The sequence below is a fragment of the Siniperca chuatsi genome, linkage group LG10, assembly GCF_020085105.1.
Source record: "Siniperca chuatsi isolate FFG_IHB_CAS linkage group LG10, ASM2008510v1, whole genome shotgun sequence".
Taxonomy (NCBI): Eukaryota; Metazoa; Chordata; class Actinopteri; order Centrarchiformes; family Sinipercidae; genus Siniperca; species Siniperca chuatsi.
The window spans coordinates 21,631,339-21,659,283 of NC_058051.1; the positions used below are offsets into that span (position 1 = coordinate 21,631,339).

Here is a 27,945-nt window from a genome sequence, read left to right on the forward strand (position 1 = left end):
TAAGTAGAAGTACCAATGCAACAATTTAAGAATACTTCATTACAAGTAAAAGTCCTGCATTAAAAAGTAAAAGTACAAAGCACCAAAAGTATAAGTACTCATTCTGCACAAGAATGGCCCCTGAGGCTGTTATATTATCACAAATGGCATTATTAGATTGTTGATGATAAATCTGAGGGGTCAGGACTTGATTAATGAGGTAGGAAACGAGAAAAATATACGGTTATGCTATACAAATGTGTATTCTTTTTAAGGATTTGTCTCTGTTTTTGTGAAATATTAGATAATTTGTACTCTTTTTACCTCAATTAAACCATCTGAGAAGTTTGGAGGGGAAATGTCTCTTTAGTGAAACTGCTAATAGACATCTGAGGCCCCAACTAGTAATCTTTAACAATGCCTTGTATTTCATAAGCTTATGTTTTGCAAAGGAAATTTTTAATCTTAAAAGTAATTAGTTACTATAGCTGTCAAATAAATGTAGTGGAGTAAAAAGTATAATATTTGTCTCCGATAAGTAGTTTAGTAGAAGTTTAAAGTAACAGTAAATGGAAATACTCAAGTAAAGCACACGTACCTCAAAATTGTACTTAAGTGCAGTATTTGAGTAAATGTACTCAGTTGCTTTCCACCACTAATAATTATGAATCTTAATGCTTAAAGTTATTTTATTACCAGGGTAAGTGCATGAGTGAATTGCTAAGCACAGGCTGAGAGGACTCTGCATCTTGATGTTTCTCTCACTACACTGGACTGGAACACACACATCCCTTCAGACAATGCAGACTCAAAGAGGGAAAGACATTTTCCTTTAACATTAAACTAATGCGATTTGACAAACACAACCTCCAGACGTGGTGCCAATCTATAATTGGAGCCCTTCGATCAATTTCATAGTGTCTGCCAAGACAGCTAATCTTCTCTCTGTTGTGGTCTCCAACTTTATCTGGCAATAAAAACCCATCAGTCTGATGTTCATATGAGTGTTATTTTCTAATGATGCTTCAGTGTAAGGCTACATCTTTATCCATGATGCTGTAACAGGAACCTACACATGAAAATCTATTGCTTACAAAGTCTGTGTGTTGTCATTTCAATAGTTGTATCAATTCTGTGACAAAGGGAAGGCACACTCATGCATCTCAAGTGGCTAGTTATGTAACCATAATAACACATATACTGTATGTAGGCCTCTTGGGCCTCAACTCCACCACCAGATGGCAACAGGCAGCTCTGTATGTCTACAGTATTTAACTATTAAAGCAGCATGTTGATGGTGTTATTTTGTTTTGGTTCATTTTAAACCAGTGAAAGCAGTGAGTAGTAAAAATAAACTATGTTATGTTATAGATAATAATCAGCATTACGTGATATTCAGTGATCCCCATGTTTAATGGCACCTTGACATTCTCCTTCATTATAAAATGAAAGCACTTCTCTTCCGCTGTGTTCTTCAGCAGATGGTCGGTGCGGGCACGAGTTGTTCATGTTGTGCAGCAGCTTGGCAGACAGCTGGGAGGAGTCTAGACGGAAGCTCCTCAGCTGGAGCTTCAGGGCCCCTACTGTCATCCCTCTGGGTTCTTCAGTGGCTTTTACTATCACCAGGCCAGGTCAGCCTGCTTGTTATGTGGGAAAAACATCAGTACCATCTGGAGGTACATAATGTTAAGCACATTTTATCTGTGGGAGATGTTTGCTGATGTTGTTAACACAAACAACATGAATATGCTGTTCTAAGACAAACAACAGATGTGATAGACTTTTATGCAGCCATCTAGCTCCAGTATATCAGACTTCTCAGCACACTTGTGCTCCCATCAGGACATGGAAGGGCCTCTGCAGCCATGTCACTTACTCATGAGTCATCTGTAGGCAGACAGTGTAATAGTGCTGATAGCTTTCGGCAGTTCACAAAGTTCTGACCAGTTTCTCCTTTCATGAATAACAAGAGGGTGAGCACACCAAGGCATCATATCAGTGAAAAAAGCAAACAAGAAATATTGAGGTTATAAGAAGAAACATGTTATTATTGAATTATATGGCTATGTGCACCAAGGTTAAATGTTTAAAATTGGTGTGGTGTGGAAACGTCAGCGAGCCTCCAGTGCACATGCAGTGAAAATGAGCTTTTCAGTGAAGTATGAGACGTCTTGTGTCCAGCAGTTAAAAATATATGCATATTAATAGATTCTGGATTTTTCAATGAGGGAGCAGGAATAGATGTAATTTCAAGAATTTTTAACAAGGTAAATGAACTTTTTTGTGGAAAAACCATATCAGACACAACTATATGTCTTAATACATGTCCTGAGGGGATTTTTAAGGTTTCTGATTGGAGGATACCGTCCTTAATAATAATAATAATAATAATAATAATAATAATAATAATAAACTATGCATGTGCATATAAACACATTTTGGTGCAAAAACACCAAAACGATGCAGGGATAAAGAGTGTTAAAGTACCATGTATGTTAACTTGATAATAAATGCATATGCTATGTGTTTTTCAAAATGTGTACCACCATCAATCAGGTAAGTTAGCATAAACGAAGATAACAGAAATAAATATTTTGCCACATAGTGGACGAGCGTATGCATATCAAATTCAAAAGATAAATTTGTCTGCTCTTGCCAACATTGGCAGCTTTCTCTCAGATGAGTTGCCTCATGACCAACTCATCGCACTTTCTTCACCTTATCTAGAAATAACAGGAACTGAGCAGATACCTACAGTGTGATATATGTGAAAATATCATCCTTCCTTATTGTGAATCACTGTGCTCTCAGAGATGGTAGCTCAGGTGTAGAAGGAAGTGTTTGGTGTTTGGTTGCTGCACAAAGTCTTCGAGAAATGAAGAAATAAAGATCTGGTGGGACACTGTAATGCTGTCACCAGTTAGCTGATACAGTATAACTACAAAGGCAAAAAATATAAAGCAATAGAACTGAACAAATACAATCATAATGGAGTCTCTAAGCACCTATCCTAATTTCCTGGGATATTGTTTAATGTGGTAGAAGCATAATCAAGAGAATAATAAACATCAAACCAGAATGATTATTAAAATTTGTTTAGTAATTAATGCCCCCAGTAAAGTAGACTTGTCTTGATGTCTATTCTGAGTCAGGAATAACAAAATGTAATATAAAGAGTCTGTCATACAGTCTGTATTTTAATGAAAAGTGAATCAAATTGTATTTCCTGTACTTTAGGAGGCAGGAGGACTTTGTTTGCTGCTTCATCACACCTTATAATTTCGACTTTAAATCACAAGAGGAACTGTTCACATTCACAATTCAAGTACTTATAGAAATATGCAGCTTTTTGCTTTAAAGCAAGGAAGTAAGTCATCACTATGGGTCTAAACATTTTTTTATTAGAAATAGAAAAATAACAACTACAACCCCTATTTAGTACACAGTATTTACTATGATAATCACTATAACCACAATTTAGCAAACACAATACAATACATATGTTTGACTGTATTATTGATAATTATTGTCTCTTTTATAATTTTACATGGGTATCAGATAGTAAATAACAGAAAAATACATGTCTAGTGAAGCAATACAATCACAAGTCAAAATACTCATTATACTTTAAGTTGTATATCTCCTTTGAAAAGACACTCACCTTATAGCTTGGTTCATATCATTTCGTTAACAAGAACACCTAATATACATTTTGGTAGCCACTATTTCCTGTATAGCTAAGCAAACATGCAGGTGAGCAGTTGTGGAATCATACAGGTTGAAAATGAAGCTTCTTGATTCAGTAAACAGACTTCCAAAGGACTTCCTCAAATTGCAGATGGTCTCAGCATTCATTGTGTCTTCACTGGCAGTCTTTCAGACCAAAGGCACTGATCAGGGACTGGGATTTGCTGGAAGACAAGAGAATCATGACTTTGTATGTGCAGTCAGGATATACACTCAGTGGCTACTTTATTAGGTACAACTGTACAATCTAATGCAATCCAATACAACAGCTCTGCCATAAATTCTACTTTTATGATGCCTATAATGTTCATTTATTTACACAATGTCATAGAGGAGCTTCTGATAGTCTGCCCCCCTCATGTATGTAAATGAGACAGACATAAAATTAGAAACACCTCTCAATATAATGTAGTCCAATACAACACCACCTTAAATTCTGACCTCAATAATAAACATATCATTGAATTTACACATTTCCAACAATGTCACCAAAACTGGGACATTATTAACTTTGTAAAGGTAAATTTAAGGCAGAGCTGTTGTAATGAATCGCATTAGATTGCACAGGCCGCCGAGTGTATGTGAATTCACAAGTGAATTGAACTGTTTGAATAATTCACATAGCTAGGGTCCTTATTTGAGCATTGACAACTGAAGCTACTCATTCTTATTTCAGCTGTGGATGTCCCTGTAATTTTTCCTTTGAATCCTTGACAGGAGATTTGAGGGTCAACTTTGGAGCAGGCCTTTGTAAAAGAAATCCTTTGGGTTCCATTGGGCCCCCCAATTTTAGCACATTATTACATAATTTATGATTTGAAGGCATCTTAGCTATGAAGACAGAATGATGAATGAATGTGATGTTAGTATGTTCATGTCTTGCATGTTCTCACAGATCACTGGTTTATTAATTAACCGGTCTGACACAAATACAGTGATCCCACATTGTTAACGTTTAAGACAGACACCACAAAATAATGCCACAAACAAAGCAGAGGGAATACATTATCACTATACAATTATCTCTACCACAATACAGATATTGCTTCATGCATTGGAAGCAAAGCAGGGTGTGCAGTGCAGTGTGTATGCCCAGCAGCTGAACTGTTGGGGTGGTATGGCTTCCTCACTTCATTGCATATTTGATAAAACCTGTAACATTGTTGGGCATAAGTATTTCCTTAATAAATAGTATTACTCACAACATACATACATACGACACATATGAGGACACAGACCAAACGTATATATTGCAAAGGAAGCTTTATTGCCAGTGACAGAAGGGAAATATCCAGAATGGAATTTTTTCCACAATATATTGTATTCTGATCTTGATTTAAACAGTCCAACACCGGTTTTAAAAGTACATATATTTAGCAAGTTACCATGGCCCTTAATAGTTACAGTCCTGCAGGTCTGAAGATATAAGTTTCACCAGAACACAATGGCCAAATAAACACATCCAGTTATAATTTATCAAATATTAAATCATGATCACTGAACCAAGGCCTAACCTCTGCATGGTCCTGCCTTGGATATCAATGCCATGGCATATTTCCTATTAAACAGAACAACACAACCATAAAGCCTCAGGCATGGCTTTTACAAGGATACGCTCACAGATACAATGGCACTTTAAACAACTGGAAAAAGAATTACACACAAAGCTTCCTTAACATATTTCATACTATAGTAACAAACAAATTGTTTGAAAATGGTACAGATTTCTTTTTACAGTTGATTTGGTTGCTTTTTAGCTGTTTCACCATTTAGGGTATTAGATATATGAAACTGCCTCCACAAAAGCCACTGGACAACAACCATGTGATTGTGATATTTGTGTAAAAACATTTTAAAACAATTCAATGTGTGGATGACTATAGCTTTTTGAATCAATTTGATGGAAGATCTGATTTCAAAATAAATACATTATTGAGTAAAAAAACAAAGATTTATATTGCACTTTCCGTCAACTCACAGGAAGAGTGTGATGAGGGTAAACGTGTCGAATCTTTGAATGGCAGTGACATGGACATAAGTCCACGCTAAACCTCAGAGCACTTGCATTGTTGTCATGGCAAAACCACCATGATAGCTGATATCCAGTGCGAGGGCCACGGGTGGAGGGGGGGACTTTATATCTGTCATTTCATGGCAGATCATACATTACACAGCTTTTCATTATCAGTCGTAATGTCTGCTTCCACACAACCGAATGCAAAAAGAATACAGCATCAGTTCACTGACATGTAATTTACAACAGGCTATTTGAAAACACAAGTATTGTCTTGGAACGCTGTTCTCTGATGACATTACACACTCCATGTGACACGCTGCAGGATTAACAGTCCCCTCGCTGATATTTACATTGTGGGTTACTGGAGTGCAAAGACTGATTGAAAGTAAATTATTTATTCTTTGGTTCAAAATTATATCAATATATTTAAGTTGTGTGTGCAAACCTGCACAACATCCTACATAATAAAAACTTTAATAAATCTTAGACTAATCTCGTGTTGAAATAATCTCTTTTCTAGTGACATTATAGATGAAAAAACTTACTTTAAGAAAGGCCACATACTGCATGTCTCTATTGTATGTGTATGCATGAGTGTACACTGTCACACTCACTGTTTAATGCATGTTTGGTAATGAATACATGTATCCTGTAGAACTTATATAATATGCATTTCTTATGACACATTCACAATGCATGAATCACAGAGAACACAGCTTGGGGAACACAGCGATGTTACGTGAACATCCCACTGGATCAGACATTAATAACTGACTTGCACCTGTATTTGTATCAATCATGCAAAACAAAAATAAATATCAATTAGTATAAGTATGAAAATAATCACCACTACAGCCATACACACTCACATACTGTATACATATTGAGATATACGCAAACTTCAAACTGCACGATAGTCCACAGTTTGAACAATATCTAAAGGTACACACCAAAATAGAAAACAGAAAAGGGTAGGGGGCAAATAAAAGGTTCATAGCTGGGTCAAACAGGTAGCACAGAGCAGCGCTGAACTCAGTGTAGGCACAATCTGCTTTTTACATCATCAACAACAGCCCCAAAGAAAAAAACCACAGCTACTGAAACATAGGTGACCTATACAAGCACACAAATCAACAGGTCAACAAGTAGACAGTACATTTTGACACTGCATAGAGTTAAAAACACAATCCAGGCCAGCACTCAGCTGTACCGAGCTCACATCACCAAGATCTGATTCTAGCTATCAGCATCCACACACATGTCTGCACTTGTGTTCAGCTAAGGTACGTCATTGTTATCTAGACTTTGAGACTTCCTCCCTTTCTCCTAGGTGACTCAGTTGGCCTGGACTGGTTTAGGACCCACTGCAACGCCATTACAGTCGAGAATGTACTGCAGACAACCTTGAGGTGGGCGCCCAGCACCGTTCTTAGTGGGTTCACCAACAATCTCTCCCTTCTGGACAGCTCCCTAAAAAGACAAAGAAATAACTTACTCATCCAGCAACAACTGTGATGGTTTGGTGAGATCTACAAATAGCTGGACTATTTGAATCCTATAGTAAAGATAAACAGTGGTGGGAGAAGTATTTAGATCCTTTACTAAGTAAAAGTAGCAATACCACATTGTAAAAATACTCCACTACAAGTAAAAGTCCTGCATTCAGAACATTACTAAAGTAAAAGTATGTTTAGTATTATTAGCAAAATGTCCTTAAAGTATCAAAAGTAAAAGTACTCACTATGCCAGTGTTTTACTATTATATATGATATGTTTTTCGATTAATATTACTTGTGCATTAATGTGTAGGTAGCATTTTACTGCTGTAAATGTTTAAAGTGGAGCTAATTTTAACTACTTTATATATTGTTGGGTAGTTGAATCTACAGCAATGCATCATATCCTATAAGATCACAATAGGTTTGCAGCGTTGCTGTCCTGTGAGAACCACATATCTCTTAAAAGTCAACTTTTCATGAGCTCGGAAAAACAGCCTTGTTTTCAGCTTTGTGATGATGCATTTTCCAGCTAATCCAAGGGTTTTTAAAATAGTTTATTTAGTTTAAGAAGTAGGAGAACCAACCCATAAAGGAACTTAATTCTTTAGTCTATTAGAAAAATTTAAATTCCAAATCACCAGATTTGGAGATACATGGTTTTCAATGGACAGGTAGGGTATGAAAAATTGTAATCTGAAAGGTATATAAGGTAAATAGGACATTATCATTATATTAACAATGATACTAAACTAACGCAAGCCTCCTGCTTCTAATCTCTGTGCCTGTGTGTTACGATACCTGGGATGGCTGTATGGTGGTGGGTCTCTGGGGAGCATTAGCTTCCTTCTCTGCTGACTGGTTCATTTCTGCCAGCACCATGTCAGCGATGAGCTGCCTGTCCTCAGCCTGGTGTTCCCCTACCAGGGGCATGGAAGAGCCCACCACCTGTGCCACAAGAAGGATGGTTATAGCAGAGAGAGAGGATGTAAACATCACAGTGCCTTCTGTGAACCTCATCTTTATTTAAAATATTTTGGCTGATATACTGAAATACTTGGCCTGAAGGAACAGGCAACATTTGTACTTATGTATTCATACAGTTCAGTGTGTTCCAGAAATATAATTTTAAGCTTTCAAACCTGATTACCCAAGACTCCTACCTCTGTGATGTAATCTTTGCCATCTTTCCCATGGATAGCTTTGACAGCACAAATATCCAGACCCCCGAAAATCTCTGAGCAGGTGTCAACCCACATCTTGTACCTAAGCAAAACAATCAACACAGTGGCAGCATAATGAGACACCACAATCTGATTATCACTTGTTTTAACTTCTACAGAACATGTTCCTATATATATGACACAAACAGGTAACACTCACCTATCAGTCATGGCCACCTGTTCGAGCATAGCTGAGCCAGTATTGGTCTTCCAGTTACCAGATATGGACGTTCTCCTGTCCAGTGTGTAAAGCACACAAATGACTATTACAACTATTTCAGTTTTGTTTCTCATTCACTTATAAAGTTGAAGTAACAAAAGTGTAATTATACATACATATAGGCCTTATAGTCACTGCCAATCTTCTGGATTCTGATGTCGTACTTGGAATCGATGAGAGGTTCTGTGGTGGTGTACGTCTGGGTGAGAGCCACGACGCTGGCTATGTCCTGGAACTTACTGTGATTGTCTACCTTCACCTGTACATAAAATCAGACACATGAGACGGAACCGAGAAAAATGCCCAGGTTTTAAAAAGGCATCTGGCACTTAATTGATTATTGCAGGCAACAACATGATGCAGACAATGATTGATGATATTCCAATTTCTTAAATAAACAGAACATGTCTAAAGTTCCTGAAACAAAACCAGAAATATAGCAAAACATTCATATTACTGCAAGAAGAAAAATCACTATACCTTTCCAATACCGGAGTGGGCATGTCCAATCTTCACAACAACAGGGAATGATGGCATGCTTACCTAAGGTAAGAAAGTATAAAGTTATTGCCTTATATTCTGCTTCATTTCCCCCCCCCCTTCTGAAATCATCTTTGGATGCAGTAAAAAGTGGGTGATGACGGGTTCCCACCATCTCCTTGTAGTTTGGGTAAAACGTCTGCTCAATCAGAGGGAACTTCTCAGCACCCAGCTTCCTGTAGGTGTTGATCAGTTGGGCAAACTGGCACACAAAAAGGTAAATACATCATTTATAATTTATAAATCATTTCACAGAGCAATTTACGGTTATTTGATAGATCAAATGCAACACACAGAGAGAATATATTATTAGGGATAATAATAATATTATTTCCCTGCTGCATTGCTTTACAGTAATGCTCTCCCTGGCTGCTGAGTGCCTACCACCCATGGCTTGTCACACAGGTTGTAGATGGACTCAAGGGAGTTGATGCATGGGACACCGCCATACTGCAGACCAATGATCAGGTTGCGAAAATCTTCGTTCTGGGTCATACTGAAGGCATGTTGGCGAATGAGGACAAAGTCTGGCTTGAATGACCTAGAAGATAAATTATAGCAGAGATGTGACAAAAATCGGACCAGAAAAATGACAAACTGTGGTACGTGTTGAATGGATGAATCACACAGTCAGCACTGTAGGTGGATACACAACATCCCTATTGATGAAAACACAAAGTAGTATTTGTGACTGGAGGATAAATCTTCCCTTCTTTTCTGTCTTATTGTGTGTGTGTGTGTGTGTCTCACCTCATAACCTTGGTACCATTTCGGAGAACTTGCATGTTAACATTGCAGGTCCCGCTGGCATGAGCCACAACGTTGATCTCATTGAATTCAGCCTGAGGAGTTGGTGATTAGAGAAGCATATGAGGACAGAGTACTTAAACTTCTCTATTCTGTTTTACATAAGTACTTAAAATCATACCACCGGCTTGGTCAAACATACCTGCTCCACTTTGATGTCATAATCCCCATGTACTTTCTTTCCACGGAATAATTTTGCCCTGGTTAAAACAGAAACACAGAGAATGTATTTACTTTTAATATAACAACAGAATAAGGACTGAAATTACAGACATTCGTAAAACAGAGATTTCCAATTAATTACCAATCCAAGTGTAAATCTAGCATTCAATAATACTTACTTTACAACAACCTGAAATATGAATTCATGTTGAATATATCCCACTTTGTTAAGTGTATGAACAGAGCAGAGTAGACAAATGCATCCAACTGCTGATACACAGCCTTTTTTAACACTTCGCCCCTTCAATCTGGCAAACGAGGATAAAGATAAAACATTACAACACTTTTATAGACTGTATAATTTTTTAAAGACAAGCCTTCCACAGCATACACACAGATGCAATTAAGCATTCCCTACTGCCTGGTCCACTAGCAGTACTGCCCAGTGGGGTTAATAATGGATGATGCAGTGAGGTAACATTTCTGTTGAACACACCGAATTCATAATTTCAGAAAATGGCTGCACCTTTCATGACTTGTGATTCAGCACTTTTCTGGCTTGAAAAAAACTACACCTGCGTGTTCCTTAAATAGTTTTTTCATGGATCACTGTTGAAATGGAAATCTTTTCCTAGGGATTTCAGATTAAGATGGATCAGTGTCTATATACTGACACCGCACAGAGATGAAAACAGCAGAAGCCATACAGCGATTGTCAGTGTTAACAGCGGGTTCGATTTCTTTGGCTTTTTCCTATACTGATGTGCAGGGGCTAGGCCTGACAACATAAGCTTTGACAATAGAAACTACTGGGGTGATCTACAGTAAATCAATGCTAATGGAGGCCCAAAAAAGAACCCTTCTCTGCAATGGAGGAGGTTCAGTTTTGGTTTCCATTTTCACAGCTTCAAGTTCATGCTTAAACTAACAGCCATCTACTGCAGTGCAACAGTAAGCTGGTGTAATGCAAAACATAATGAAACCACCTTTATCTAAAAAGGATCTGTAGAATGTCCATGTTTCAGTATGGCTCTGTTGATATATTTTGACGGCACATTGTGGAGTTCTCACTTCCTCTTCCTCTCAGTTTGTATCACCCTGCTGTCATGTATCCTGTACTCCCTGCCTATTTACTGTGGAGGTAAAGCTGAATAATTTATCCCCAATCTAATTAGAGCACAGGGATCTATTTGGCTGTGGAGGAAAACAAGCATTAAAATATGAATCACTGCTCCTATATCTGGCAAAATGAAAAGCCTCCTCTGCACTGTGATGAATGCTTTTTGCCAATACATTACTGAGACAGTGTTTCCAAAACACGACCCCTAGAAACAAGCACAGAGACAAGGCATGAAAAAGACAAGCCTCTGATTTCCATTTTGCCATTCAAATTTCAATCTTGGTCATCATAGGTTATGGTTGGGTGGAGGGAACATAGTATTATGTGTTTGATCTATGCTTTATCACTTTGCAGAGCCCAGCTCAGCATACTGAGCGCCATCCTATGGTACGTTTAACATGATCTTTCAGCACAGTCCATTAATATGAATTAGTATTTGTCATCTCAGAGTAACCAGCTCCTCTGGTTAAATCTAGGCCTTCTCTCTATTGTCCTTGCGTTAGCTTTCATCCAAAAACAAAGGACATTTTTGTAACATATTAGCATTGCCCTTGACTAATGTACTGGCCTTAAAACTGGAGTTAGTTGCTGGGCACTGTGCCTATGGCTGCTCACTGACAGAGAGTAGCATGATGGTAGATCTCTACTTGGATCATTTATTTGTAAGAATCAATACAGGTACTCTTAACTTGAATTAAAGATAAGATGAGAAACCAAATAAGAAAATACTTGAATTTGTGATTTCAAGAGTAAGTAAGACAATGTAGACCATTAAAAAACTAAATGATTTCATTCATGGTTGCAGATTGCTATGCCAAAGTATTGCCAAATTACATATTGCTGTGACAGAATGTTTCATTCAGATGATTCACCCGAGAGCTTGGTAAGCGGGAGCCCTTGCTGAATTTTAATGTCTCATCACTTAGCCTGTTTAACATTCAATCTCACATGTGGGTAATGTCTGAGTAAGGTTAAGCTCACAGTACAAAACATTCCTGTCCTGATTCCAGTTAAAACAGTCCCCTATGTATTTTTATAAGAAGAACATTAAGTGACTGAATAAAAGGAAGTCTCTCTACTTTAAATTGAGCTACACTATAGAGAAAATAAGGGAGCAGTACATGTCAGCCATTAGTCTGATAAGTAAGACAGTGGAACAACTGCTCCTCCTGTCATAAGAGCAATTTATAGCACAGAATTCCTGGCACAAAACAACCCTCTCTGGATGACTGTCAGTAACAAGTAAAAACACTGGCTGAATGACAGAAGGCTTCTGTCTCTATATATGCTCTGACCCTGGCAGTCACTAGGTTTTTATCAGAACACGTTTTATCCTAGTTAATTATTCTGCTTACACAACCTGTTGCACAACAAAGTTATTTTTGTTATTATTCAAATAATCGTCCATACTAATGTCTTCTGCTTTCTTTATATGGCTGATTCTAAAATTGCAGGACATTTTGCATTTGGAGACCTCCTTGAAATTTTACATTTTTACTATTTGCCAAGCTCTCACTAACTGCCTGTATGTTACGAACAAGATGTGTAATGATTAAAACATTAAAAAACATCTCAGACACTAAAATAATCCTCACTTGTTGCTGGACAGGTGTCCATTTGTAAACACTTTGAATAAGAAGATGGCTGAATCTTCTGCCAGATGCAATTAGTCTGGAGGACTCTTTCCTGATTTCATTCTGTGTGTCTTAGGGCCAACAAGTCTCATTACTCTGGCTTTCATGGCAGCGGGCAGAAAAAGTCTTGAAACAGCCCGCCGCACAATGAGATACAGCACATAAACAAGCCCTCAGACTCAAAGTGTGCCAACATTACAGAGATTAGGTACTCAGCAAAACCTGCATGAAAATAAAGAGACATGTGATCTTCTTATAGCATGCTATATTTTTTATGGTTTTCATCCCACTGCTGTGGGAACTGAATACAAACCATGTAGTATTTCAAACACGTCAGTACGTTTCTTAAACTTTCCCATCCGAATCATTCTCAATGTGATATTTGTTTCTTTATGTTATAGTTAATAGTCCAAACAGTACCATTTCAAACAGTAGCACTACATAAACACCTATAAACTTTAGAACACTGAATGTGAATGAAGCAGACCTACACTACACTGAGTAAACCAAGACTGATTTGTACTGCCATAGTGACTTACAACTACTGGGTGAAAGGTATCATAATAGCAACCAAAAGAAACCAAACCTAATGAACAAGTAGGTACAACTCTCCACTCAAGTGATATTGAACAACCATGAAAAATAGATGCAGCACTCAGACAGAGCCTTTTGAATGAAATATTTTAGCTGATCTCCCAGGTGGATGTGTACTGTAGATATATGAAGCAAGAAAACATTAGGAGCAATACTAGTCTGTGGAGCTCATGAACATGATGAATTAACATTATATTGGATAAACTGCATTAGGCAACAGAAATAATGTCAGAGAAGGAAATCACTTGACGTTTTTATCAAATACAGAGGAACTACTGCATATCAGATCTTGTTAAATATCGTCAGCAAGAATGATGGAGTGTGAAACATTATCTTACTCCCAGTCCAACACACTCAATATTCTCAATTAGAATGACCTTTGATGAATGACATGGTTTTAGTTTAATGTATTATACTGTGTTCTTCTGCCAGAACTGCAGAACAGTGTCAGTGTATTGGCACATCAGACTGTAATCCTTAAAACAAATGTGAAACAAGTGAATGCATAAGGCTGGCATCCATCCCGCTGACGAGGGTCTGATCTTATTAACATTGATCAATGTTTCTATTATATAAATGGCCAGTCTTGCACACATAAACAGGATAAGAGGACACTGTAAGGCCACCTGAATTAGGCAAGTCGATATCCAAATATTTGTGTGATTTGTTGTGGTTTGAGGACAATTTCCTCAGAAGATTCAATTAAATTCAGCGGTATATTATCTTAATCTGTGTAAACTGAAATCCTGCCACAGTGGCCATCTTGTTATTGTCTCTACATGATACACGATACAGATGAAATATTAACCTTGATGTGACATAAATGTATACAACATGACACCCTGTAAAGATGGATCGCAAATTGGCTTTTTGCTATCTGCACTGTGCACAAATAAGTCGGGGGATAGTCTGTTTCCTTGCTCTGTAAAAAAAAATGTTAAGAAATGACTGTAGCTAATGAATTAGTTAATTTCACTTAGTTAAAACGAGATCTAACAACCAAATATTGTGATGTTGTCCAATGCTTAAAGAAGGGGATGTAGATTTGATTCAGATTTTATTTCCATGCCTCAGGAAAGCCCACAGATTCCACAAAGTCAGCATATCATCCAGTGTGAAAGTAGTCTCTTTGAGCTGTACATTAGTAAGGCATCGCAGAGTTTCCTGCTTTCTATCTCTAGGTAGCAACCGATAATGTCCATACCTGTAAATACTATACAATAGGAGACAAAAGAAATAACATAGATGAATTGCACAAATGTGTGGGGCACCTGCTGTACTATCCATCTGCACAGCTCTAGTACACACATTGCAGTGGAAAATATGTAAGCTGTGTTAACAAGTGTTGATCATGTAGTGATAGAATTACCATATTCATTACTTATCGACAAGATATCAGCCTCTATGCAAAATATGTTTCCTCTAAATTCATGTGTATACTCATTTAGAGCACTTTAATTCCTTACCACAGTAGACTTACAAAGATGCTTGTTCTCTGAGTAAGATCCCCCAGGACAATGACTGTCAGTGTAATGGCTTAAATGTCTTGAGGTAAGCCAACTCTTAACATTAATGACACCAGCAAGCTGAGAAATATAGCCACCCTCTACAGAATGAGCTGCAGTGAGTTACATTAATTGTACCTTATGTTAGCGCAGGGCATGTCATGTGATCTTCTGTCAATGAGCAGGGGGAAACCCCATTGATGGAGGGAAAGCACTGCAGTATTTAGACTACTTCCAGAGAAATCATGTACATTTCCCAATTCTGCATAACCTGTGGAACATCTGTTTTTTAAGAATGGTAAAATGCCACATTACAGGGCAATACTATCAGTGGTTTTAGTTAATTCACCATTTTTTTTACAGGCAGCTGTCATAAACCCTTCCTTCTGTTGCTCAAATATGTATAACACAAGAAATACTACAAAAAACATTTCTTACAACACACACATACAGAGGACAAAAAAAATCCTCTATCATTAATGTCATTACTGCTGAGAATCAATGGACTGTATTTACTTAAGTACTGCCCCCCCACCCCCCCATGTATTATCGTAACAATGACATGCTGTACCATCAAACCACAGCAGTAGCACCCATTCACATCTGCAGGGTGCTTGATACAGATGTTGTTTTAGTGGTTCTTTAACCCTTACATAACTACTACATTTAAAGGAATCATGAGGAGAAAATCAGTATTTAGGATGAGCAAACAAACAATACATAGCCTATAAATTATTCAAGATTAACTATATGGCTGAGGAGAGGAACATATTGTCTTACCACTCTTGTTGTGGTTCGTCAATTACCAGGAGAATCTTGAACTTCTTAGGTGTCGTGACTTGGGTCTGCTCCACTAGCCCTGCTGAGGCAGCTGTCTGCTTAACAACATTGGTGATGGAGCTAAAGAAACCCGCTCCGGTAGACTGAGCTGGCTGTGGTTTCCTCTCTGGAGCAGGGGAAGTGGCTGGTGGTGTAGGCCCAGCTGTAGGAGACTTGGCAGGGGTGGTGGTGGCAGGTGGAGGAGGCTGAGCTTGGTCAGGCCTCTGGAGATCTGTCATGTAGCCATTGGGCAGGTTGGAGATGAACGTGCTGTCCGAGAGACGCCGACGCAAATAATTCATGGCTGCAGCTGAGAGAGCAGAAGAGTCAACAAGCACTGGGTGTAGAAAATTATTCTGCAGAGGAGTCCCTATTCTCAGTGTACAGCTGATAATGGCTGAGCTCTCAATGCAAACTCCCAGCGAATGTATTCCCTCCCAGTTCAGCGGAGCATCCTCAGAGCTCCCCCCCACTGGCAATGACGCTACACTCTCCCTCAACCAATAGCCTTACCCTGTGCTTTCCCCAACCATTGCCAATGATGCTCCGTCTGTGCCTCTATTCTTCCTCTCATCCTCTCCTCTCTCCACTCTTACTCACTTGCGTGCCTGCCTTTCCTACCCCTCCCCCATTTTCTACTGCCTCACAGGCGTCATGCTTTTTTGAACCACAGCATTTAAAATAGAGGGGTTTCCAGTATAAGTGCAAGAGGGTATACTCAGTACTACATCATAATGGCCTTACTCCCTCTTCCTCTGTTCCTCGTGTTTTCTATGCCCTCTGTCCATGCACAGCATTTCTATGTGTGTGTAAAATGCAGCCATGAAATCTAAAATGGCTGTTAGGACTAGTGGGCAATGTTGAATGAGAGGTGTCAGCATCAGCAGAAGTCCCTTGAGACACAAATGCATGAAATAAACCATCTCTCTTAATTGGTTTCAAATCATATAGCTACTTATTTTACTTATTACAATTTCCTACAAGACATGCTTTACCTCACTGCTTTATTAGATTTAACTGGACAGCACATGTCCACTATGGGTGTTTGTCATGTGCAATTACATTTTCATATACACATTCACTTCTTAAGATTCATTCAATTCTTAAGATAGCACAAAAAAATTACAATATTTTCCTGTACTAAAATATCTGCTCATTAACATAAATGATGCTGGTATTTATATATGTATATAACTAACTTATAATACATTAATAGGCTGCTCTAGCATATTTTAATTGTCCTATATACAAGGAATATAGAAGGAACTAAAGCTGTGTGATGAAACCATCACAGACCACCATGTCTCCAACACGGGTAACAGATTTGGAAACAGATCAATAAATCAATCTGGTCAAGGGGCTGCACAGTTCTGATACACAATGACATAAGGATGTATACATCTTATTACTGAGGCAATGAAATCCTTATTCTCAGTGTGAATACTTTTCTACCAAACAACCATAAAGCTAAAATTACTTGTTTACTGGTGGCATCATGCTATTGAAATCTGCTCGACTGGTTAACCGCTGATCTTTGAGCACACTCTCTCGCCATAAGGAGATTTAAACTGCACTGACACACACAGACACGCCACTCCAGTGCTGCACTTGGATAATATAGATGGTTAGATAAAATAGTGTAAATATAACATCAGGCTACTTGCACAAAAAGACTCAAACCCATAGTACATAAGCTGTATAACATTATACATAAGGTTACTTTTGTATGAATTGGTGGATACTTTGAATAAATGGCCAAACAGTTTTTGGTCCATAGCTAGGGTGCATGGAGTTGAAATATAATGAAATGTCTACAAAATATATCCTTGAATTTGTTTTATCATTTTGAATGTGGAGCAACTAGAGTCTAATTTAATATTTTATCCAAAAGTCCTTTGCATTATTCTACTACTAGTATTTCTAAACCTAATGTTGCACAAATATATACAGTATATTTTCAAGCTTTCCAGTGAATTTTCTGTATGTATATTCGTGTAACATCAGAAATTTGGAGATGAAGCAAACTCCTCTGTTTCTAGCAAATGGAACAGAAGAGGGAATTGGTAATAAAAGATTAAATCATCCTGAATATAAATATAATAATACCATTTGTCAAAGCCGAGCTTCACATGAATAGTGGAGTTTGAATACATGACAGTGACAAACTCCAGGTCTAATTATAGCACATATCATTACATTTTGTTTAATATTGTCATTCTGTTTCTCCATATTGTAGTTTTACTGTCACTGTGTCTGGTTACTCTTTATATACAACATCTGTTGCATAACAATTGTACTTTTTCCTGTTAAAGGGCTTTGAGTTTTTTCTTAATTGAATCTAAGATCTAATGAGTGTGTTGCATATTATACAGATTGTAAAGCCCTTAGACAAATTTGTGATTTATGATTTTGGGATATTTAAATAAAGGCTATGCATGGTGTGTGTTGTACTCTTTACAATGTACAGTATAGTATGCAGAACAGTATAGGGTGAATATGGGGTGCAAGCTTTTCTTGACTGAATATCCCTGGAAATTGGACCTGGGTGTCTCATTTTCTTTTTGAACACTGGTCATGAGGGACCGTGATAAAGACAGTCTAAAATTTTACTTGTACAGTATATTGGCTTGAGAAAAGCTACACCATGCACTGAATATTATGCATGGATGCTACGTTGACATCAACTGGTAGTAGAGGTGTAGTGGGGGGCTCCGTAATTAGACAAATTAGCGTTAAACATCAACAGTTATTCACAGCTGCTCAAAGTTTGTATTTGTAATTCCCCACGTCATTTTAAAGTAAAAAAAAAACATGCCTTGTCTGGCTGATATGAAATTTGTGACAACGTTTTTTTATGGTAGCGTTAAATATTTTGTTTTGTGTTCGCTAAAGCATTTTCAATTTATGCGGTGTCGTGTAGCTAGATTAAGGTTATTGTAAATGTTATTGGTTGTAGTGTTGATAGGCAGACCTCCATACCGTGGTAACAAATGCAGATCCTCCAACAGGGTAACGTCGCCTCTGTTCGCCTCTTCTCCGCTAGGGCCGCTCACTACTCTTTTGTTTGAAGACTGGTGCGGTGGAAAAGTGCGTGAATGCAGTGTAAAGGCAAGCTGGGCTATGGTGATGTTGTGGCTGTAAAGCTATCGTTAATTTTGTCGATGAAGTGAGTAACATTAACTGTTACGTTAAGCTACTTTGGAATTTAGTTGTTGGACATACACCAACTGAACGTAACCCAACAGTAAGTTGTCACTGATTATGTGTAGTTCAATGTTTATTCGGTTTTGCTAGTCGAATCGGGAACCTTTAAGCTAACGAACGCTAACTTTTGTTAGTTGGGGACTAACGTAGCGGTTAGCTGTTGGCTAACGTCAGTTTGTGACATAGACAAAGTAGCTGAAGTTAGTTAGCTAGTGTGCTTGCTCATGCAACTAAGATAACAGTTAGCTAAGATAACTTATGTAACAATATGTGTAACGTTAACCATATTTATTGTATTACCACAATGTCAGCGAATATACATTTCTTTATCCAACTCACGTAGCAGTAAAAGCTAGCTGCTTAACTCTAGCCTAACATTGTAACGCTAGCAGTTAGCTGAGCCTACGTGTTTAGCTAGCGGTAACTTACAGTATACGTATCGTTAGCCAGCTAAGCGCTAACGTCAATAGAGCACTAGCCATTCCAATTAAATTGCTTCCAATGTAAGCCAAGTTCACATTCCCGTTTACTATCTGATTTGCCAATTCTTCTCTTTTTCAGGATAGAAGTTTTTTTGCTGCCTTCGCTGGTATATATTGCTAACATCGATGTTAGCAACTATTAGCCTGTTCGTGTAAATGCTATTCACTAGAATGGACCTGTTGAACTCTCAGTTCCTGGACAAGATGAACAATAACATTGGGAGACTGCACTACGAAGGTTAGTTTGCTTGTTGCCACGTGTGTTTATATTGTGTATTTAACTTCTTCGTGGAACTAATACGTTGCGGTTTCCCTAGAATTATCAACATAAATGTGTTTAAGTGTTTTTTGGTTAAAGACTGACGTTGACTTTCGCCTACCCTGTGGCTAGAGTCAAGCACACGACTTTTAGGAGATTGCAGGATAAGTCGGCAAGTTTCAACTCATACTGTCAACTGGGGATAAAGTGGACGCTTGTGTGTATGTTTCACTTCTTAGTGAAGAATACTAGAACTTTTGTGGTCAATGTAACGTTACATTTTTAATACCGGAAATACGACCATCAATGACACATTCGTTGTCCTTTCCTCATAACATGATTATAAACCCTCGTATTTAGCATGCTAGAAACTGCACACAGACCTAAGAAGTATCCACAAAAATTTGTATAAGGTCCAGAAAAATAACAGCAAACACCACAAATTATGCCTTATTTGATGCAGCAGGGTCAACTAAGACTGTTTACACCATAATCCCTCAAGAAATCTTTAGAATAAAGTAAACACAGTTTTGCCAGCAAAATGTCTTGACCATAACAGTGTATGTAGTTGTTCTTGTTGTTGTACACAGAATTTCCTCAGTTTTTAGGGAATGATTTTACTTTTTCGATCAAAGTTGCCTTCAGAAATCAGTTCCATCTCTGAAGACTGAACAAAGTGCTCATCTTTCCGTACTTGGGGATGTCAGCAGGGTAATCCGGATCACAATTTGGTAGCCAGGCATTTGCAGATATTTTTAGGATGAAATGTCTAAGTAAAATGCGCTTAACTGAACTATTTTCTACTTTGTGGAATTATGTACGTGTTTCTAGATTTAATCTAAATTTAAAGAAACTATAAGGAACTTTCATTTTGTTTATTCTGTGAACAAAGCGGTAGTGTTTCCACCGCCTTGTGTCTTTAAAGATCTGCCTAGCGCGTGTTGTTTTGGAAGCGAGTGAAAGAAAGACGCAACTTATTTTTTAATACTATTTTTTCTTTTTTAAACACAGCTGTTGCAGGATGCATAGTGATGAGGTAATGTATCTATTTGTGGCTATGCAAGATTAATAACTAATACGACGATGTTGAAACAAAGTAAACGTTTTTTTAGTACCGTTCATACACCTGAGTTACATGTAAGCCTACAACTAATAGATTCAGTTGCTCGGTAATAGTAATTTTGTTGAGAAAGCTAAAGTTATCAACATTCCTTAGTTAAATTATGTCTTCATAATAATAATCCGACAACAAGATATAGCTCGGTAGCATGGCCAACGTTACGAGTTGTATTACAGACGTAATGTCCACCGTGACCTACACCTCCATGGACTGTACGCAGACAAATACAGTAGACATATTACATACCTGTCTAGGAAGAAGAGGGCCAATTCAGGATTTGTTTTGAATCATTTTAAATCCCTCAGTTCTCTCCATCTGTTGAATAACAGACCAGGGTTGACACGTGTTTTCGCCTGTGCTCTATCGCTGTCCCCCTTTTTTTTTTGTTCTTAGGTCAATTCTTTTCTTTTTCTCTTTGCTGATCCTGCCCCCAGTATCAGCCATAACCACAAAATTTAACATCAAAAATAAAATTCTCTAAAGAAAAATCAGCTCCTGCTTCCATTTAACTGGCTAACGTACTACTCACTGCAAAACTTTGCCTGGGATAATGTAAACATAGGCTCTTCCGCTATGCGTGGTGCGCGACCTAAATCAATTTGTCTAATTTTGTGGGGAATTGGACCCGGTGACAGGCATTTAGAATACCTATATAGAAATAGCCAATCTTCTCGCTGATGTTCTTGTTTGCTTATGTAGGTCATATAGAGGCATCAGTATTAAATTGGGACTGTTTCATAACCAGTTTAAAAACTCCTTGTAGTTGCTTTAATTTGATTATTTGTACTGCTGATTCCTTTCCCACAGATGAGTCCAGGACACCATCCCTGCCCACTGCTATGTCCAACATAACTGGGCCTCCTTCCCACTGCCCAAGCAAACGGAAGTATGGCGAAGAACAAATGGACGACCGAATCAACTGTAATGATGACCACATGACCAAAATGAGCAGATTGTTTGCCACTCAGCTGTAAGTGCCTTTCTAAAATCAAAGCATAAATTAATATCCTGTGTCAACCTTAGCATTGGAAATGCATTGGCTCTTTGAATTTCCATATATATATATATATATATATATATATATATATATATATATATATATATATATATATATATATATATATATATATATATATATTAGATCTTTTATTATATGCCTTTTCCCGTGGATGTGTGAAGCTTTAACCCCGTCAGGCCTTGTGTCCATATAGTGTAGAGGTTGTTTTTTTTGTTTTTTTTTCTGGCAGAGAAGCAATGGCAGGGTGCTGGAGTGAAGCCATGTGCAGTTAGAGAGAAAAATGCTGCACATGGGTATTGTTTCTATGACAAGCAGATTGACATTACCAAGGTAGCTAAAAAGAGGGGGAAAAACACCCAGGTCAGATAGTGGTGTTAATCAGTATTTTTCCGATGGCTGGGATGTATCCTGTTTCCTCCAAGCTGCAGCGGGACCCCAGCCACCAGTGTTAGTTGCTCCTCTCCAGGAGAAGCTTTCTCCGGCAGCGAGTTGGGCTCCGCTGATCGGAAGGCGCAACGAGGGTGCAATACTCGAATACTTGGGGAAACTTTACAGATTTGGCTGCTTTCACGTGTTGTGCTGGTAACTTGATGAACTCTTTCTCTGATTATAGGTGATTTTAAAGGGTCAATTCTTAATGTAAACATTCATATTTTTAATAATGCACCAGGTTAGAGGGTTCCTTGTACAATGTACAGCATTCTCTCTCTCTGTCTCTCTCTCTCACACACAAACAATACTGGTATTGGTACTGAAATATCCCTTACCAAATTGGTAATCGAATATTTGTCTGGACCGTACAGCATTAACTCATGAAGCTCATGGAATGCCAAGACCACCTCCAGGCTGCAAAGTGTCACATTTTTAAGAGACAACTTAGTTTTCCAGCACAACAAAGTCTGCAAGTGGGAAATCATGCATGTAATCTTATAAAGTAATTCTAAGAGATGCCTACAGCAACAAAAGGCTGCACACTAAAAAAGACAAACAAGACCACAACCCCAGCTTACGTTGTGTGATGTCATCTTTTTATAGACACAAGCTGCGACAGCTGATGTATGAATTGTCAATGAAAAGGTGAAGGTGTTGGTGGTTATTGTTTAATTTGTCTTTATCAAGGGCCCGTCCCTCTGCTGGAGACAACCGTAATGAGCACTGGAGCCTCAGTCACACTCCTGTGGAGCACATTACTTCCTCCAACGGTCTCCATGGGAACCACCTGTATGCTTCCATATCTGGCTATGCTGTAGACCAGCCTCTGGCGCTGACCAAAAGCAGCAACGACATTGGAGTTGGGGCCAGAGAGAGGTCTGTCATGAGTGGGACTGTAGAGCGGCAGCAGGTACGTCATTGTCAACACTTATGGAGGGTACATCTGATGTTAACAGTGACAAGAATGAAAGAACTAAACTCTAAATGGGGTATTGATGATTAAAAAAGTATGTGATTAAAATAAATAACACATAATTTTTATATTAAATGATTTGGATGAATTGGGCTAATATGGCTGCAAGGGATCCGTGTGATATATATTTCATCATCTGCCCATTTCCGCGAAGGTCCACCAGGACCCCTGTGTTGCACAAGGTGAAGCGCAATGCTTCACCTCGTTGATGCCTCTCATCGCTTGCACCAATGTACTGTATTCCCCATCCATGGCCCCTTATTTTTTTACATGGTCACACATATTTTCTTTTTTTGAGCTTTTGTTGTTGTTCAGCCAAATATAACAACAAAGGAGCTCTTTTTCTTGCTGTTGTGAAGTCGCCATCTTGTTTTCTAATGCGCCTGTGTGTGCACTTACGCTTCTATTTACACAGAGTCCCAATTGTAGTAGGTATAGAGGTGTGTCCACTGTCTGCTTGCAAGTCTGCAGCTGTCAGTGTCCGTACTGAAGTATGAACAAACCTTAAGGCTGCAAAAAATGTTGGGAATTAATTATTCTAATTGTATCATTAGATTTGTCCGTTGGATGTACCACTGTTCTAGTTGTTATTGAGATCTGCATTGCACAGTTTTGTTTTGTTGAAATACTGATCTTGTTTACTCATGTAAAATTGCTCAAACGTTGTATTTAATTAAAAGCAACAATGCAGAAAATATGTAACAGATTGCACTGAATACAAAGAAACTGCTGTGATTTTAAAAGAAAAACATAGTGGCAAGGTTAAGGTGGTCAAAATAAGACCAAAATATATTTGAGAAATTTTATTTAATGGCATAATTAACCTCAGATGACACAGGGGTGTACATACATGTTCACACACTGAATTTTCATTTAAGTGCTTTACTTCCTAAAAATAAACACAGTGAGAAAACAAGTGTTCCAGAGTTCTTGCACAAAAAATAATTAAAATCATTGTCATTATGTGGCACAACTAATTTTGCAGACGCTGAAAGACCTCCACTCAAGTTCCCGTTAGGGTTTCTTTCCTTGGATGTTTGACTTTCACCATACAGATTAATGTAGATGACATTCTTCTGCTGAAGGAGAAAACGTTTCCGTATTTTCATTAAATCTGTTGGAGACATTCATCTCTGTATTAACATATTCGTAGATCATAGAATTTTCGTTTAAGGTAAAACAGTAGATGTGCTTTTCAGTCTTGTCAGTAATTTACTAAACATTGCCCGACAAATATTAGACAATATATTAATCAGTGCAGAGTATTTTTACATGTCAAGTCTCTCTGGAGGAGAGCGTAAGGGGTGTACCAACCCCTATATAGTGCTGTGTCTGCGTTAGCTGATCGTCTGTATTTTTCCACCTATAGAATCGTCCCTCCGTTATTACCTGTGCCCCTGCCAGCAACCGCAATTGTAATCTCTCACACTGCCACATGAATGGCTGCTCACCCAGCCAACCTGCTGATGAGAGGAAGACCAATGGTAAGCCTTTAAAAAGTCATTACAATTCACAATGTGCAATCTAATCCTTGTATAATATAATATATTTGCCTCTCTGTGTTTTGTTAATATAAAAAATCGAATGAAAGGGAATGTACTACATTCTCTATAATGTTATATTAGAAAAGCCCTGTTGTGTTTTCAGAGCGATCAACGTATTCCTAAAACCAGAAGAAAATATATGACATCTGGTTGTAGTTTTTGGCTTATAATAATGGTCTTTTTTATACATTACATGATGCCGAATGGCTGTGTACTATATTTAAGCCTAAACTGGTCAGATTTTATACCAATTATGTGCATGCTCTTGAGACCAAAACCAGCCTGTTTTGAAAACAGTGACAGGACACATAAATGAGGTTGAGTGAGTATTTCTAAGATGTAAAATTAATATATGCAAGTCAAGTCTAAACATGCCCAATATATCTCAGGTTTGCACCTAAAAGGCAGAGATGTTGTTGACTTTGTCTGTGTGACAGTGTGTTATTTGCATAAACAATTATACAAATCAGTACGTTTCTAATATTACCTACCATATACTACTACGCATTATATTTGAATGTATTTGCAATCCAAACATTTTACCAACTCTATATATCACCCACCGTTTGACAGAGAATATTCCTAAAACCACTTTCTTTTTATTGACTTGATAGAGTAATCATAAATATGTTCTTTGTATACATTACATGCTTGATGCTAACCAGGTTTTTGGTCTCCTTTCTCCACACATAATGTTACTTTAGCTAACACAGAAAGTGATCCTGTGATTGAGGAGCACTTCCGCCGCAGCCTTGGAAAAAACTACAAAGAAGCGGAGCCTGTGTCCAACTCAGTGTCCATCACAGGTTCAGTGGATGACCACTTTGCCAAGGCGCTGGGAGATGCCTGGCTCCAAATCAAGGCCAAGGGTGGGGGTCATCAGACCCCAGAGGCAGATCCTTGAAGCAGAGGGGAGTAAACATTACAATCACTTCGTTAGTGTTTTCATATGAGAGTGGAGATTGCCCACTGTCCTTTCTTGCCAAGCATCAACTTCCCTTAGCCAAGAACAATGTAAGACATATGGTGCTTACTTAGGCGGTTCCCTTGTAGACCTCGAGGTCAACCTTTTATTAGAACACTCAGCTCAGATTTATACTCTAAAATTGACAGCGTCTCTGTGTTGAAGAAGAGAACATAAATATTGCATAGCTGGGTTGACATACTGTACAATCAAACATTTTATTTTGCATTGATAAGATTCACAAAGTGGTCAGTTGTTAGGAGCTTGTGTTCTGTTTTACCTGCCTTGATAGCCAAAGAAATTCCCTGCCTTTTCTATAGACATATAAGCCATAGATCTGGTTTTTACTTTTTTCATAATAAAATCACACTGCTTTTTAATCTATATTACTTGAAAATGACATCCAGGTCACATTTGCGCTATTACGTTTCTGGTCGTTTAGGCAGCAGGTTACCTGTTTACCCCCCCCCCCCACACACACACTTTTCTGAAGATTGTCTTCTTTGTGATCCTGAACTAGACTATCCACTGTTAACTAAATAATTTTAGGTTCCTCTCTATATGCTCACTGTGGCTGATTACTTAGTGAACTAATATCAATCATAGTAGATGTGTCTAACTAGAAAGCATGTTTCAAATAGCTGGTTTCTATTACAAACCTTATTCAATACTATATATTTACTCAGAATTTATTTTTTATCTGACATTTTAGAAATACTCACTGCTGGTACAGTTGTACTCCAATATATTTTTTGTATCTGGTTTTCATTACTATATGTAGGTGTATATTGTAGCATCCATCTACAAATCACAGCCTCTGGAAAGGTTGTCTGAATGCAGCTTAAAGGCTATATTGCTTTGTTATTCTGTGGAGCTGGATGCTAGAGCTTTATACATGACTGAATACAGCTAAATCCGACCTTCTGTAGCACAGTCTATTAGCAGTGGCTTTATTTATTCTGAACATGTCGATAGTTTAATGTTGACTTTTGGCAAAACATAGTGACAACAGAATTCTGACTTTGATTTGTTTCTTTCTAATGAGATCAACAGATGATGTCTTCATTGTTTCAATGACAAAGCAGTTGATTTCCCTTAAAACTAACTCCTTAATTCACGAGTAGGCATCAACATTCCTCCATGACAGCCTGACACTTATCAGTGCCTTCAGTTGTGTTTAGCAAGCACACCTGAAGTGACCAGTATGTTTGTCTTTTTTTAATCAAGGTGATGTCATGGTGTGAGCTGCTAAAATCTGTTTATTATGGAGAAAAGGTTTTTTTTGTGGAGTTTTTGTTTAAATTAATTTCTCACCCTTCTGAAATTCTCTAATACTAGCATAACCTATTTGTCAACACTGATTTAAGATACGGTATTGTAAATTCTCATTTTTTTGTATGTCAATTAACTGTCTGTGAAAACATACATTTGTATTAATATTCTACAGTTTTTAAATTGTTACATACACTTATCCTGTCTTTATATTTTATTTTACTCATATAAGACTATCATTGCGCCGCGCGGAATGATCATAGATATTTTGTTTCTATTCAGAGTAGTTTCCTCATATGTAGCATGGGTGTTCATTAATATTCTAACCATGCTTTCTTATCTTTCTAAAAGTTAATTATTTTCCCACAACTGTTCAGATGTTGAATAAGTGCAGGAACACAACAGTCTTTTGATCAAAGACTTTCTTGGTGTCAGAAAGACTTCTGTACCAGTTTAAAGAGTTTGTTTAGCTTTCTGTGTGTACCATAGTGGAATTTAGGGATTATCATGAAATCTGCTTGTTTGACACAAGTAGATTTTTCAGTAATATGTTTGGGGTATTAGTCCATTGTTATTTAATTGCTGTACTTAGACTACCCGTATCTCAAAGACTGTTTGCAGTAAGGACCTGCTCCAAGTGTCATCCACATAGAAAAAAGAAAGTTGTTCACTTTTGTCCTTATTTCTTTGGAAGAAAATGCCACTGTTTTTTACTTAATTTCTTCCAAATAAACATACAAATGCCTACCATTGCATATTTCTTGTCATCCCTATTTACCAAATAAAATATGATATACTGCAGTTGTACTAATAG

The 27,945-nt window shown here is 37.8% G+C and overlaps 2 protein-coding genes across 9 annotated transcripts; one reads left to right on the plus strand and one right to left on the minus strand.

Annotated features, from left to right (window-relative positions):
* Positions 1–3,737: 3,737 nt before the first annotated feature.
* On the minus strand, positions 3,738–18,981 carry syn2a (synapsin IIa). Of its 3 annotated transcripts, none has more exons than XM_044212468.1 (12): positions 15,825–16,423; positions 10,172–10,229; positions 9,973–10,064; positions 9,607–9,763; positions 9,335–9,424; positions 9,163–9,225; positions 8,799–8,941; positions 8,623–8,697; positions 8,403–8,505; positions 8,041–8,187; positions 7,147–7,213; positions 3,738–3,890 (listed from the first exon to the last, which is right to left on the minus strand). In XM_044212468.1, exons 1-12 carry the CDS (start codon positions 16,163–16,165, stop codon positions 3,874–3,876), a joined length of 1,353 nt encoding a protein of 450 aa, XP_044068403.1. In that variant the 5' UTR covers positions 16,166–16,423; the 3' UTR covers positions 3,738–3,873. The 3 variants fall into 3 exon arrangements, with proteins under 3 accessions (XP_044068403.1, XP_044068402.1, XP_044068401.1); XM_044212467.1 differs by lacking the exon at positions 3,738–3,890 and adding an exon at positions 18,843–18,981 and having other exon boundaries at positions 4,973–7,213; positions 15,825–16,173; XM_044212466.1 differs by lacking the exon at positions 3,738–3,890 and having other exon boundaries at positions 4,973–7,213; positions 15,825–16,421.
* Positions 18,836–27,886, plus strand: vgll4a (vestigial-like family member 4a). Of its 6 annotated transcripts, none has more exons than XM_044212470.1 (6): positions 18,836–18,950; positions 19,629–19,787; positions 21,736–21,898; positions 23,066–23,288; positions 24,721–24,835; positions 25,600–27,886. In XM_044212470.1, the coding sequence occupies exons 2-6, from the start codon at positions 19,706–19,708 to the stop codon at positions 25,797–25,799; spliced, it is 783 nt and encodes a 260-aa protein (XP_044068405.1). In that variant the 5' UTR covers positions 18,836–18,950; positions 19,629–19,705; the 3' UTR covers positions 25,800–27,886. The 6 variants fall into 6 exon arrangements, with proteins under 6 accessions (XP_044068405.1, XP_044068404.1, XP_044068406.1 ...); XM_044212469.1 differs by having other exon boundaries at positions 18,839–18,971; XM_044212471.1 differs by having other exon boundaries at positions 18,886–19,107.
* The last annotated feature ends 59 nt before the right edge of the window (positions 27,887–27,945 follow it).